This window comes from Danio rerio, chromosome 5, assembly GCF_052040795.2.
Source record: "Danio rerio strain M-AB ecotype USA chromosome 5, GRCz13ab, whole genome shotgun sequence".
Classification (NCBI taxonomy): Eukaryota; Metazoa; Chordata; class Actinopteri; order Cypriniformes; family Danionidae; genus Danio; species Danio rerio.
The window spans coordinates 24,429,693-24,445,434 of record NC_141025.1 but is presented as its reverse complement, the minus strand read 5'-3'; the positions used below and the strand labels follow the sequence as shown (position 1 = coordinate 24,445,434).

General features: G+C 32.7%; 1 protein-coding gene across 11 annotated transcripts in view; it reads left to right on the top strand.

Annotated features, from left to right (window-relative positions):
* gria3a (glutamate receptor, ionotropic, AMPA 3a) overlaps positions 1-15,742 on the top strand; it is a 76,860-nt gene that overhangs the window by 24,068 nt on the left and 37,050 nt on the right. For all 11 annotated transcript variants that reach the window (XR_015489914.1, XR_015489913.1, XR_015489912.1 and 8 more), the window contains 6 exon segments: positions 1,972-2,025; positions 2,115-2,276; positions 5,663-5,830; positions 6,064-6,168; positions 7,830-7,937; positions 11,949-12,155. Coding sequence is in view for 6 of the 11 variants with exons in the window: in XM_087251170.1 (XP_087107296.1) it covers positions 1,972-2,025; positions 2,115-2,276; positions 5,663-5,830; positions 6,064-6,168; positions 7,830-7,937; positions 11,949-12,155 (804 nt within the window). In the remaining 5 variants the exon portion in view is untranslated.

Genomic DNA, 15,742 nt, shown 5'->3' with positions numbered 1-15,742 from the left:
CAACCTCCTAGGTTTTATTTTATTATTTTCATTTATTTATTTGTATTTATAATTTTATTATTATTATTTCTGTAAGGGTTGTTTGATATGTTTGTAAAATGTAAAAATTCATATAAATAATAAATTTAAAAAATGAAGTGCTAATGTAATTATTAATATATATATTTAAAGATGTTTTGAATAGTACTCTTTTTGGAATAGTTATTATATTAGTATATTTAATAGTAATACTATAATTAATAGTTATATATTTAATCTTATTTTTATATCTACTATATATATAAATTATATATATATATATATATATATATATATATATATATATATATATATATATATATATATTTATTATATTTATCATAAGTTTTAATGTTATTTTTTTATTTCATGTTGTTCAGTTTTATTTATTTCTTAAGGTTTTTTATATGATGTTAAACTTAACAAAACAATTTCCTGAGTTTTTTTTTTAAATATATAATTAATTATTTTATTTAAGTAACCCTGGTGCTTTTAAGTCTTCATATGACTTTTTCTGTCCTCAAAATACCCAAGAAGACTTTAAAATAATTATGCTCCCTTTAAATAATAGAATAATTAGAAGAAACCAGTTTTATTTTGCAGGAAATTTTGCATTTACACATTGATTGTTCTATATTTCGAGGGAGCACGGTGGCGCAGTGGGTAGCACAATCGCCTCACAGCATAAAGGTTGCAGGTTTGAGCCCCAGCTAGGTCAGTTGGCATTTCTGTGTGGAGTTTGCATGTTCTCCACATGTTTGTGTGTGTTTCCTCTGGGTGCTTCAGGTTCCCCCACAGCCCAAAGACATGCGGAGGAGGTGAATTGGGTAAGCTAAATTGACCATAGTGTATGTGCGTGAATGAGTGTGTATGGATCTTTCGCAGTCATTGGTAGCAGCTGAAAGGGCATCCGCTGCGTAAAACTTGTGCTGGATAAGTTGGTGGTTCATTCGGCTGTGGCGACCCTAGAATAATAAAGGGACTAAGCCGAAAAGAAAATGAATAAATATTCTGTATTTCAGTGTCTGTATAAACATCCTTTATAGAGTGCCCTGGCCAGAGTTCTGACTTGAACCCAATCAAATTATTAACCATATTATTCTTACACCATAATGCCAAAACAAAAAAATTTTTGTGATCAATTTTCAAATGTAATACAAATTAAAAATTGAAATAACTGCATTGCATAAGTTTACCTTCCCTTTTCATTTACACTTGGTATTTAGTCCAGGAATATCTTTGAGATGTTTTTTTATTAGAATTTTTTTCTCAATGGTTCGTACATGATTTAAAAGGACGCACACACATCTTTAAGGATTAATAGCTCAAAGAGCACAGATAGACAGTGCAGGAGAGGCTTATGCAGTGTCTGTATAAACATCCTTCATAGAGTGGCCCGGCCAGGGCCCTCACTTAATCCATATCAAACATCTCTAGAGAAACTTTAAAATGGCCTCCATCAATAGGTTGATATTTGGCTTGATTTATTTGTCAATTAAAACACTCAATTACCAAAAACTCCTGGCTCCTGATTTCCTGTGCTATTCAACTATATTATTCATACACCATAACGCCAAAACAAAAACCTTTTTTGATAAATTTTCAAATGTAATACAAACAAAAATGAAATAACTGCATTGCATAAGTTACCTTCGCTTTTCATTTACACTTAATATTTAGTTCAGAAGCATCTTTCATAGAGTGGCCCGGCCAGAGCTCTGACTTAAACCCAATCAAACATCTCTGGAGAAACTTTAACATGGCCTACATCAATAGGTTAATACTTGGCTTGATTTATTTGCAAAATAAATAAATAAATAAAACTCTCAATTACAAAAAAATCCTGCTTCTTATTTGTCCTTGCTATTCAACTAAATTATTAATAAAGTAAAAAATGCAGTTATTCAGACATATTTCAGCCTCAATGACACTTTTTTTCCCTTTTACTTCCAGGTTGTAATCGCCGGAAAGAACAGTCGAGGATATCATTACATCCTGGCTAATCTTGTAAGAAATGCAGAAGAAATGCTCACAGCCCCTATTTTTTTAAACCTTCTGCAAGCGTACATTTGACCGCTGATTACTGTTCTTCCCAGGGTTTTACCAACATGAGTTTGGATAAGGTGTTTTCGGGAGGAGCGAATATTACTGGATTCCAGATCATAAATCCTGACAGTCCAATCGTGCAGCAGTTTCTCCAACGCTGGGAGCGGCTCGACGAAAGAGAGTTTCCCGAGTCTAGAAGCTCTCCTCTGAAGGTCTTTCTATGCTTATTTATGTGCATATGTGATGTGTTTATTTGGGAGTGTGCCATTTATGAATATGTTTGTGGCGTTTATTTGTGTGTGGATGTGTAATTTATGATAACGTGATTTGATGAGATTAATATACAGTAGCAGCCATGCAGTGGTTTTTATTAAACATCTTTTATTCGCTATCTGTGCTTGTCAAGTGAAATCAAGATCAACATTTTCATGGAATGTGTATTGTAACACTTTTTTGAAAACAGGCTCATTTTACATGTCCCCTCGAGCTGAACGGTTGAGTTTTACCATTTTTGACTACCATTCAGCCAATCTCTGGGTTTGGCGGAAGCACTTTGAGCTTAGCTTAGTTTAGCATAGATCATTGAGTTAGATTACACCATTAGCATCTCACTCAAAAATTTCAATGAATTTAGATAATTATACTATTTAAAAGCTGGGCTTTTCTGTAGATACATTGACTATACCAAGACAGACAGAAAATGATTTTTTTTCCCGATATTATTAGGAACTATAATATATTATGTGGGGATCGATTCCACTGTGGCGACCCCTGATAAATCAGGGACTTAGCTGGGACTAAAAATACAAGCTGAAAGAAAATAAATGAATGAATGAATGTATGAATATACTGTTTTATGCACAATGGTAAGGCTTGGTGCAGGGGAGTATTTTAATGTATTGCAAAATATCATTGCGCCTACCGCAGTCATGGTGTGCCAGCAAAGTTCCTTGATTATTATGCCGGAATAAGAGCATAATTCTTAGACCTAGGCCTAGAAATAGCTACTTTTAATTTTCTGTTGCTGTTAGTACACAATAAAAGTGCAGAAGAGTCAAGATTTAAATAGGAAAATGATCAAACTCAAAATAATTTTTGAGTTAGATGCTAATGGTCTAATCTGATTCAATGATCTATGCTAAGCTAAGCTAAATGTGATCCCGCCAGACCTGCAGATTGGCTGAATTAATTAAAAAATTATTAAACACAACTGTTTAACTCTTGGGGAGTAAATAAAAAACCTATTTTCAAAAGGTGGAGTGTTTCTTTAGCACAATGCACCATCATAATCTTTAATATAACTAATCAGTCACTTGTTATTAATGGTAACACTTTATTTTAATGGTCCATTTGAGTATTAGTAGATTGTCTGCCTAATATCTGTTGATACTGCTGCTAAACAGACATTTAACTGACTATAAGAAACTTTGCATGTACATGTCAGCTTACAGTAACCCTAACCCCAACCTTACAGTCTACTTATAATCTAATGAGAATTAATTGGCATGTAGATACAATGTAACTTAAATTCAGCAAATGGACGATCAAAATAAAGTGTGAACAAATCAACTGTCCAATTATAATCAATTGCCAGTGGATAAACACCCTGAAAGTGTTCCTCATATTGCAGAATCATTTTAGAGTATGTGTAACAGTATAGGGAAAAAAGATGCAATTTCAGTTTTGTGCCGACTTTAAAAGCTCCAAATGCACCTCACTCAACTGTTGCATAAGTGTTGAATTCAATATGAGCCCTTAAATTAGTGTAACTAGATACAGTTTACATTTGGTTTGTGCAAGATTTGCCAGTGTTTTATTATTGAAAATATAAACATTTACTAATTTTGATGTTAAAAAGCAACTTTCTGATTATTTAGATGGGGTATTATATGGCCTCTACTAGTTAAAATAAACTGTTTAATATTTCTTGATATTATTCTTACTAATATTTATCTTCTTAAAATATCATCATTGCAAAATACAAAATAGACCAACTCATTTGAATGTCTGATGACAGATTAAGCATTAAAAAATTAATGTGAAAGGTATATGAATATTTAAAAATGCAAATGTCCATATTTTAACACTGTGAATTAAAACTGAATTATTTTATTTAATTAGCTTAAAGGTTTTAATGAAAAACAATTATATCTGATATGTACATGGAAAATCTAAGTAATAAACCCATCTCTATTTAATTAGATTAAATTTTTTAAAGGATTTAATTAGAAAAAATAACACTATACACAATAACAAGTTACATGGTGTTGTTAAAAACTATACTTTTTAAAAATAAAAGTTGAATATGTAATAATTCACAGCACCTACAATAATATTGTGCATTTTCATCACTGCAATATATTATATTTTTGAAAAACAGCATATAGTATGTGACCACACGCAGCTTGTCTCCCTCTGTGCCAATTCTGGAAAGGTCATCTTTACCCACAGGTCTAATTTCATCTCTTTACTTCAGAATGGAAGCTAAAATCTTGACTGCAAAAATCTGAAAACCAAATATCCCTCTTTAACAAATGGACACAAACAGCTGGAGGTTTAACATATAATACATTGTCAAAGCTCATTGCTTTTCCAGAGACACAAAATTAAACCTAGTTTCTACTGATTGATCTCACACGTGTTGAAATTCAGATGAAATGACCATATTCACTTGAAGCATTGTGATGAAACTTAGTGCCAAAAACTGCACAATCACACCATCATCTTTATTTATTACAATTCAGTCTGTTGTATAATTGTAAAGTGTTTTTCGCTATCGTATTTTTTCTTCTAAAGAAAGTCTTAGTTGTTTTATTTCGGCTAAAAATTAGTTTTTATTATTATTATTATTATTTTTTTTTAAAATAATTTTTTAGTCAATATTATTAGCCCTTTAAATGAATATTGTTTTGGAGTGTCTACAGAACAAACCATTGTTACACAATTCAAATCGGTTCATCTGTATTTCTATGACGTTTTTGCAATGTAGATTGTGTCAGTGCAGCTTAACATAGAAGATTATAGTAAATTGAAACCATGTCAGTCCCGTTTTCAGAGTTTAAGTTTAATTCAGTTCAGTTTGGTTCATTTTCACTGCTGAGAGTCCAAACACTGAAGAGCAAGTCCATCGATGCGCAGCTCCACAAGTACCGAACCAAACCATGCAAGCCTGTGGCGACAGCGGTGAGGAACAAACTTCACCAATTAAAAAAAAAGTGAAGGGAAAAAAACCTTGAGAGAAACCAGGCTCAGTTGGGCACGGCCATTTCTCCTCCGCCAAACAACGACTTGCCTAATTACCACTAACTTGCCAAATTAACCTGATTAAGCCTTTAAATGTCACTTTAAGCTGAATACTAGTGTCTTGATAAGTATCTAGTAAAATATTGTTAAATGTCATATAAAAAATTAAATAAATCATTTATTAGAAATTAGTTATTAAACTGTTATGTTTAGAAATGTGTTGACAAAATCTTTTTGTTAAACAGAAATTAGGCGAAAAAATATACAGGAGGGGCTAATAATTCAGGAGGGCTAATAATTCTGACTTTACTTGTACCACATGTAAACCATTTGATCTGTTTGTTGTCCTGTTTAGTACACTTCTGCACTGACCCACGATGCCATCCTGGTGATAGCCGAGGCATTTCGGTATTTGCGACGTCAGCGTGTGGATATTTCTCGTAGAGGGAGTGCAGGCGATTGTCTGGCCAACCCGGCCGTACCGTGGAGCCAGGGAATTGACATCGAGAGAGCGCTCAAAATGGTAGGAGGGGTCCATAAAGGGCCTCAGACAGATAGCTAAGAGTTATCAACATATAGTATATATTTTTACAGAAATAAATGTGTTTGTTTATTGTGTTTGAAATGGTTTGTCTTTGTTTTTTCTGTGTGTTTATATGACAGCTAGACAGCATGTGATCGCCTTTCATGCTTTTCTTTGTTGCCATGCTTGTTATTTTGTGGGTGTTACTGTTCCTGTGTGCTTTGCTCCTGCAGGTTCAGGTTCAGGGTATGACGGGAAATATTCAGTTCGACTCATTTGGACGGCGATCAAATTACACCGTTGATGTTTATGAAATGAAGCCGGGAGGAGCACGAAAGGTTAGTGCCTTCGGGAGGGGCAGTTTCTATAAATTCACCCAATATTTCTGTCACTGTGAAGCCACAAGTCACTTTAGAGCATTAACAGTGTATGTGCAAGTTTTACTGTGATTTACAAAAGACTCCCACTAAAATGTCATTCAGTGTAATAACAGTTAATATAATTCCAAAAATATGTCTGGCATATTTACAACGAGAATCATATGGTGGTATATTAAAAGAGGATCACAGTGCAGGCCAAATATACTTTATGTTTTGTCACTTTCCTTTAAACAAACATGTTTCACACATTAAGTTATCAGTTGAAATATGATCACATTTAACACATCACTTATTTGAGTGATTGAGTACAGGTCAGAATAATCAGGGTATCTTAAAAAGTCTTAAAATGTCTTAAATCTCAAAAAGTTAATTTTAGCCCTTAAAAAGTCTTAAATATGCTGAAATATTGTGTTTTGGGCCGGTAGCTTGAGACCCCTGTCTTAAAGTCTTAAATTAAACTTTGTGAAACCTGCAGAAACCCTTAAATAAAGCTTATTCCACTTGGAACAGTTCTTCAGACATATAATGAATGAAAGTTTTTAAAAAGTTTTTATTTTATTTATATTAGTATTACAAATAAAATTAAACTTATTTATTAATATTATAAAAACAACATTATTTTATTTATATTCATTTTATTATTTATATTCTTAAATTGTGATCTCTATTTAATAGAAATATACACTACCGGTCAAAAGTTTGGGGTCGGGTTTTTTTTTCATGTTTTTTATGTTTCTGTTTATCAAGGCGGGATTTATTAAATGTAAAGCAAATTGTTAAATACTTATTTATTAAATATTTTTTTATTACTTGTTTATTTATTAATTTTATTAATTGTATGTGTTTTAAAATGAAATTATTTATCCTGTCATTATTGGTTTTATTACTATTGCCATTAATAATAATAATTATTATTATTATTATTATGATTAAAAGACTGATTTCTAAGGTATCTTGTGACTCTGAAGAGTAATGAAGCTGAAAATTCATCTTTAAAATCACTGGAATAAATAATGAAATTAAATGATAAACTACTTGTGATCAGTTATTTTATAGTGCAATAATATTTCACAATGTTACAATTTGTACTGTATTTTTGATGAAATAAATGCAGCCTTAGTGAGCAGGAGAAGCTTATTTTAAAACATTTAAAAATCATACTGAGCCCAAAATTTTGACCTGTAGTGTATACAAGGAGACTATTTCCTATAAAAGTTATTTGAAACCTAAAAAATTGTATAAAATTGTAATGGATCTTAGGCTCCAAAAAATAAATAATACAAAATCATTTTAAACAAATAGTTAAAATATAATTATTAAAAATAAATACAATTATATTATAAAATGCTGAAAGTTAATCTGTATTTTAGCAATAAAGTTTACTCTCGTATATGCCCTCATCATCAAATGCTCAGTTTTTTTTTCTTCATACAACAAATAAATCATAGATCAAGGAAAATGACTTCTTTAACGCGCACTTGAACATTCCATCTAGCTTTCCTCCTCCATCAGTCATCAGATCATGTTCCTACTGAGTCATTCTCTCGCTGTATTTCTATTACAGCTCGGCTGTGATTGATTGAGTCTATTTATGCTCTTGCTCTCTCTGTCCCTCACAGATCGGCTACTGGAATGAATTTGAGAAATTTGTTTATATAGTGGAGCAGCAGGTTACCAACGAGTCCTCCTCTGTGGAAAACAGAACCATTGTGGTCACTACTATTATGGTACACTATCTAAAGCTGCTTTTTAAAATACGCCGAACCATGATCCTTCTGCCCTCTCGGGTTTAGTGTCTCAGTTGCATTGCATCCTGGGGGGGGCAGAACGTTTTTCTCTTTTGCTTTGCTTTGCACTCACTCACTACATGTTGAAACAGTCGAGCACAGAAGAGTGTTTCAACTGTATCCGTGTGAGTGCCAAAGCATTTTCAGTTCCATTTCGGTGGCCTGTTGTAGCAGTGACATCACAATACTGGCTTTGGTAAGAAATAGGTTAGGAATGTCCCCTTCTCTCTGCTTCTTTCACTTCGCCAAACGTAAGTACTCTTCGACTGAGGTGCCAGGCTGGATGCAAATGGCAGAGTGCATAAAGACACACGCACACAAAACATGGCGGATGGTTTTCTCATGCATGGTCTTTTAATAGTACATGTTAAAAAAGTAAGAAAAGTCTGGCGTGTTTCGTGTTTTGCTTTCCAGCTTGTCCAATCAGACGTGGCCATTAGGTGTGGGTAGTTCATTTAGCTCCTAAAACTGACGTAATTGCCCAGCTGAAGCGATGAATGTGAGTGAGTGAGTATGGGCAGTGCTTACTCAATAGAAAATCAATGCAATTACATTTTTTTTTTAGCTTAAATTGGCTTTTACATATTTTCCTGATTTAGTATTGGCTATTTAAGTGTCACGCGCAGACGAGTTGTGTCTGTAGACTAGCTTTTCAATCAATATTAATTAATTAATATTGAATTAAATGCGAGCAAGTAAAACAGCCACTCTTAGGATGCGTTCACTGACCCAGAGCTGCAGTTTTGTTTTACCGCAAATTGAAAGTCTGACTCAGAGACCGTTTAGTACCGATTTTGTAACAATAGATATATCTGGTCATAGATATATGCTGTATGTGACCCTGGACCATAAAGTCTTATGTTGCATGGCTATATTTGTGGAAATAGCTATAAATACATTGTATGGGTCAAAATGATCGATGCTTTCTTTTATGTTAAAAATCCTTAGAATATCAAGTAAAGGTCATGTTACATTTGTAAATTTCCTATTGTAAATGTATTGTTTAAATAGATAAGAATTTAATAACAATTAACAGTCAATGAATTGATTAGTAATGTGCATTGGTGAATGCTTAATTCAAAATTTAAATGTGATTTTCTAGGTATTTCGGTTTTTATGAAACGTCAGATTCCAGATTTTCAAATAGTTTCATCTCAGCCAAATATTGCCCTATCCTAACAATCTGTACATCGATTATTTAATCCTATTTCTGTAAGATTCATTTGAAAATATTAACACTGCCAAGGACATGGTATCAGTTTTATGGCACAGTAATCGCTGAATTGTAACATTTTAATAAATGACAATAAGTTGAAAAAATAGACAAACTTCAGTTTTGTTCGCTTAATAAGAAATGAAATGGTTTTCATTCAGGGTCCTGTATGGTCATAGATACAGTGCTCAGCATATATGAGTACACCCCTCACAAATCTCTCTTTTAAATTCATATTTTTAATAGGAAGCTATACAAAATTATAATTATAATATTTATAATTATAATATAAATATTTATGCATATATGTTACATTAGTCAGTACTGAAGCCAAATCTGGAGCTTATCTAACAAAATAACTGTTGATAATGGTCCGAGAACTATAACACCCAAATTTATGTTATAGAAAAATATAAAATACAAATTTACAAATTTATAAAAGGAAAAATCAAGATAAGCAAAAAAAAAAAAAAAGAAGTTTGAAATTTTTTTTTTCAAAATTTTGCTTGAATTTAACTGTATTATCTTTCAGTTTCTAAATATGTTTGGTGACTAAAATATTATTTGAATAAATATATCTGTTTAATGAATCTGTTTTGTTTAAATGCACCAAAATACAATGCCTATATTCAATGAGAAATGGAGAAAGATATTCATTTTCAATATGGGGTGAACTCAATTATGCTGAGCACTGTATTTCTGAATGTGAACTTGATGCAACTTTAAAGGGGCTGCGTATTTAAAAAAAAACAAGTATTTTTCCATGTATGAGCAGATTTCCCTGACTTCTTAGAAGGTATTTGAAAGCAGACTGGTGTTCATTATCAGAATATTGCTACTTCACCATGAGCAAATAAAAGAATGAAGGCATGTTTAGTTTCTTGTACAGTAAATGTGATCACAATCACTAACCTGCTGCTTCAGTTCACTTAACATCCAGGAGTAATATGCTTAGTTGAATTCTACAGTGCTCGGCATATATAAGTACACCCCTCACAAATCTCTCATTTAAATTCATATTTTTTTTTTATAGGAAGCGATACAATATTATATTTGTGCATATACATTAGATTAGTCAGTGACAAAGCCAAATCTGGAGCTTAACAAAATAGTTTTACAATAACAGTCCCAAAATTAGTTACTCAAATTTATGTGTTAGATAAAATTTTAAATCTTTTTTTAAAAAATAAGAGCAAAAATCATAAAAAGCAAAAACAATATAAAATGTCGTAAAAATTTTGTAGGTTGTAATTTTTTTGCTATATTTTTGCTTACTTTTAAATGTATTATCTTTCTATTTCTATAGATGCTCTGTGACTAAAATTATATTTTAATAAATATACCTGTTTAATAAATCTGATTTGTTTAAATTAACCAAAATATATTACCTATATTCACTAAGAAATATACAAAAATAATAATTTTCAAAATGGGGTGTACTCAATTATGCTGAGCACTGTACATATAGCTCCTTTAAATAGGAATTAAGAAAAGTCTCAAATTAACTTTAGCCATCCCAAATTTTTACTATTAACAAGATATTAAGAAGAGTCTCGAGTGTGTTTTAATGTGACATGTGCCAGGTTATGCACGTGGAAAGTTATGCCTACTGGACAAGTTATGTTGGACGACTTACTGTGTTTAAGCAAACATGCGTTAATTGAACCGAATGCTGGGAGTGAATGGGCTGGGGCTGTACAGTGATTACAGCTGGGCTTAAACGAGTTTCATAATTACGTCCTTAATGAAGAACTCTGAGAACTTGAGGGCAGGAGGGGATAGAGGAAAGGACGGAGATGAAGCTGGAAGAATATTAATTAAAGGGTGAATATGGTAATTAATCTTTTGAATAATGCATAACCTCAAGGTCACAAGAAGCCACGTCTTAGTGAGGGGGGAAAACATGAAATAAACTTCACAACTGTGTTGTTAGAATACGGTTATTTAAATACAGAAGCGGTACATTCGTTCGTGAATTGTGCGTTTATACAACCAGGCAGAATTACATAAATAAAGATATTTGACTAAATTTAGTTAGAGACGCAAGGTCATATTTAAATGTACCATAAGGTTCGCCTTATGTTACATTTAAAAGTGATCATGACCTCTTTCTGACTCTACCTATGATGATCTCATAAGTAGATACAGAAAGTCAAAGCAGAATTAAATCTTAATTAATTCAATGAATTAGTGATGAAGGTTATTTTGTATAGGTTAAAAATGGATGATAACCGAAACGATCTGCTGCTACTAAAGCTGAGCTTGGCTAGCATGAATGAAATAATGAATAGCTATGTTAAAAGCACACATGAGAAAACCTCCGCTGCTCTCTTTAACCCTCCTGCATGCACTGTTCACGTACTTGTGTGAGTTATTTTCCCATAACCCTTGCCTGACTGACAAATTACTAATGAAAGGACCTGCAAGTTCAAGTACTCTTTCTCTTTTTCTCTCTCCACTTTGAGATATCAGAGTCCACTACTGAATAGCATTGTCCACAAACCTAAAAGTCTTAATTCAGCTCACTGTTTGTTATTATAAAACTCACAGTGCATGTTTCAAATCCAATATGTTTTTTGTTTGAATGAGTAAGAACGAAACAGGTGAGACTTATAGTATGTAAGATATGCAAGCATGATTGTAGACTAATCAGTCATTTTTTCAATGTATATATATACTCTGTGTGTGTGGGTTGTGAGTCTGAAAGCCAGCTGAACCTCATTTGATTTGGTTAACAGGAAGCTCCGTATGTAATGTACAAGAGGAATTATATGCAGTTGGAAGGGAATGATCGCTATGAGGGCTACTGTGTAGACTTGGCATCTGAAATCGCCAAGCATGTGGGCATAAAATACAAACTGTCCATTGTGGCTGATGGAAAATATGGAGCACGCGACCCTGAGACCAAGACCTGGAACGGCATGGTGGGGGAGTTGGTTTATGGGGTGAGTGCTGGGGGATTGTTGATGGTGGGGACAGTGGCTGTGTGACGCCAGCAACATCTAGAAGGCCACATGTAAAATCACTGACTGCTCTGTCAAAATAAAAGTCAAAGAACTGCTGTTTATACAGGTTTAGGAATGTAGTTACTACAGGATTCATTTTATTGATATTATCGAGCTGTTTACTTTTTAAGTTTGGCACTTTAAGGAGGTAATGTATCATTTATTACTTATTTTGACACTGTAATGTGATTTAAAAAAAATAATAATTATTTCCCTGGTCTCCTGATGTGGCTGACGTCACCCAAGTCTTTGGTCATGGTCAGTGTTTTTATGCAGTGAATCTCCAAATTAGTGTCTCTGCATGTGGTTGAGCCTCCGTGCCTTGCGATCTCATCAACCAATTAGTCCTTGGTTTCTATTAAAGGAACCTATTCGCATCCCATTCGCTGTATGCGTGAGGAGTGTGTGTGTGTTTGTGTTTGTGTTTTGTTTCTATGTGCCATTCAACATATCCTGAATATCTGACACATATCTTTCAGTCATCTCAGGTAAAGAGTGCATCGATCGTTCTTTTTCATTCACAAATGGCCTTATACACAAAACTGTGATGCACTCTCATTTTACTGTTTTAAAATCAGTGGTTCTCAATTTTTATAAGTCATACCCATTTTTGTAACTATTTTACATTCTTAAACTCAAATAAGATAGTATAATACTATTAGGATTAATAATATAAAATCATTTATTTATTTATTTATTTATTTATTTATTTATTTATTTATTTATTTATTTATTCTATTTTTGTTCAAAGTGGCTTAGTTCAGACAACAAAAAAACAAGAAAACCATATTTGCCAGTGTTCATTACTTCTAGACATAGAGTGGTGCATTTTTTAAAAATCATTGTTAGCCAACTAAGGTCGCAAGTTCTGTCATTTACATTTACATTTACATTTAGTCATTTAGCAGACGCTTTTATCCAAAGCGACTTACAAATGAGGACAAAGAAGCAATTTACACAACTATAAGAGCAACAATGAATAAGTGCTATAGGCAAGTTTCAGGTCTGTAAAGTCTGAGAAGGAAAGTATTAGTAGTATTAGTATTTTTTTTTATTTTTTGGGTACAGTTAGTGTGATATCCAGAGAGGCAATTGCAGATTAGGAAGTGAAGTGGAGACTGTCATGTTAAACATAGTTTGTGGATTTGGCATTTCCCAAATCCATCGTTTCAACAAAAATTCACAAACTGCATAGCAAACTTGTACGCTCGTAACTACACCTGTAGAGCTGTAGTTAGAAGCATAGTTCCTGGCTGTGTTCTATTACCAGTTATCCCCCCATGCTCTATTCATTTAGGACATTACAACATTTAAACTTGGTATGATCTAAAAAAAAAAACAAAAAAAAAAACATTGAGGTCATCTCTCTTAGGTGTAATTTGCTTTCAAAGTATTTTTACAGTTCAGTTTTACCGATCTTCACAATGACAATTGCGCTCTCGTCGCAGTGCACTTTGAAAACATTTATGCCATTTTGAACACAGCCTTGGCTCATGATGAAAGCTACAGGTGACCTATTATTTAAAATCAGAATGTAGGTTACGTCTCCAAAGCTTGTGAAAACAAAAATATATAGCATGCGATAATGCTTTTCATTTATAGAAGGTTATTTATTAAGTATCTGTACTGTGTATGACATGGGCATGTTGCTTAGAATTATGATTTATATATGAGGTTAGAATATGTGTTAGCTTTTTGTAAGTGATTTTTAGTATAGAATATTGAATATTCTCAATAATATTTGTAAAGGAAACATAGGCCCTTTATGTGTAGTTTACATATATTTCAATTAATATGCAAAGCGAGTGTATGTTTTTATCAAAACTAATATTTTTTTAATGCGTGTGCAAGTAAAACAATATAATTCACACAATAAGTTGGGTTTTTCTCTAAAGAAGTTGTTAGTTCACCCCATTTAGAACATCATTTTGGGCGTTTTATGTTATAACTAACGTGGTTCAAACGATGGATCTGCAACAAAGCATCTATGGTTTTAGAAAACACTCATCACTACATCGTTATTTTCCCAAATGATGCATCATTCTATGATAGTTCAACCGCGAGTTACGTCGTTGTTTGGGAAACACATGAACAGTTCAAGTTCAGTTCGATGTGGTTTAATTTTTACTGCTGAAAGTCCAAACACTGAAGAGCAAATCCATCGATGCGGGCACTTAAAGGCTGATTTTCACAGACAAAGCTTAGACTAAATCAAAATTTAAATTTAATTATTATTTATGTTTTATTCATAGTTATTATATAAATGTTTCTTTAGGCAAAATCATTACTGATGTAAATCTGAAGACAAAACACTTCAGGCACTAATATAATCAAAAGTATAATCAGTCATTCTTCCTTTTTTTTTTTTTTAAGTTGAAACCGTTTTGGTTAGGACTATGCTAGAGACACTGCTCGCTGCAGAGCCATTTGAGCAGAGCTGAGCTCCAGCAAGGGGGAGCATGAGCTCTCGCTCCTCCTCCTATAAGCTGTTTTAATGCGTACACCAACCCCACCCCTAACCCTACCCCCAGTGACATCACTCATAGAAGAAGTGCAAGAAAGGAGGAGCGAGAGCTCAAGCTCCCCCTCGCTGGAGCTCAGCTCTGCCCAAATGGCTCTGCAGTGAGCACCACTTGGGGCTAGGCTAAAGACTGCTCAAGAACTTTTTTTTATTATCTGTGTTGAAAAATAGTTGGGCTGCTTTATAATGGTGACGTTTTTGTTTTGTTTGGTTTGCATTGGCCAATATTTAATATGAATTTATTGCTAAATTTGGAAATACTGTTAGCCATTTATCATTAAGTATTTTCCATTTCATGAAATTAATTACTGGCATACAGTGCTCAGCATAATTGAGTTCACCCCATTTTAAAAATGAATATCTTATATATTTCTCAGTGAATACAGGCAATGTATTTTTGTGCATTCAAACAGAACAGATTTATTAAACAGATACATTTATTTAAATATAATTTTAATCACCAAACATATTTAGAAACTGAATGATCATACAATTTAATTCAAGAAAAAATATATATTTTTTTAAATTACAACCTACTAATTAAATTCTCTTAGATTTTTCCTCTTTTTTTAAAAATTTGTATTTAATATTTTTCTATAACATATACATTTGGGTGTACTAGTTTTTGAAGCGTTATTGCAAGTTATTTTCTTTAGATAAGCTTTAGATTTAGCTGCAGTACTGACTAATCTAATGTATATGCATAAATATAAAAGATAGATTTGTAAGGCGTGTACTCATATGTTCAGCACTGTATCTATACTTTACGGAACTTAATGCATCCTAACAATATTAATACAATTTTGCAATCTAAATGTGGTTCTAAGTTGATTTATAAGCAGATGGCTACAAAAAGGCCTTATGAGATGCAGGCATCTACAACAATAACAGTTAAATATAAACAATTAGCCAAAAGGCCTCCCTTTTTGGTTGTCATGAACTTGCTACTAAATCAAATAGTGTATTGGTTTGCTTGCCATTTTTCGCTTAGTCATTACATGTAAAA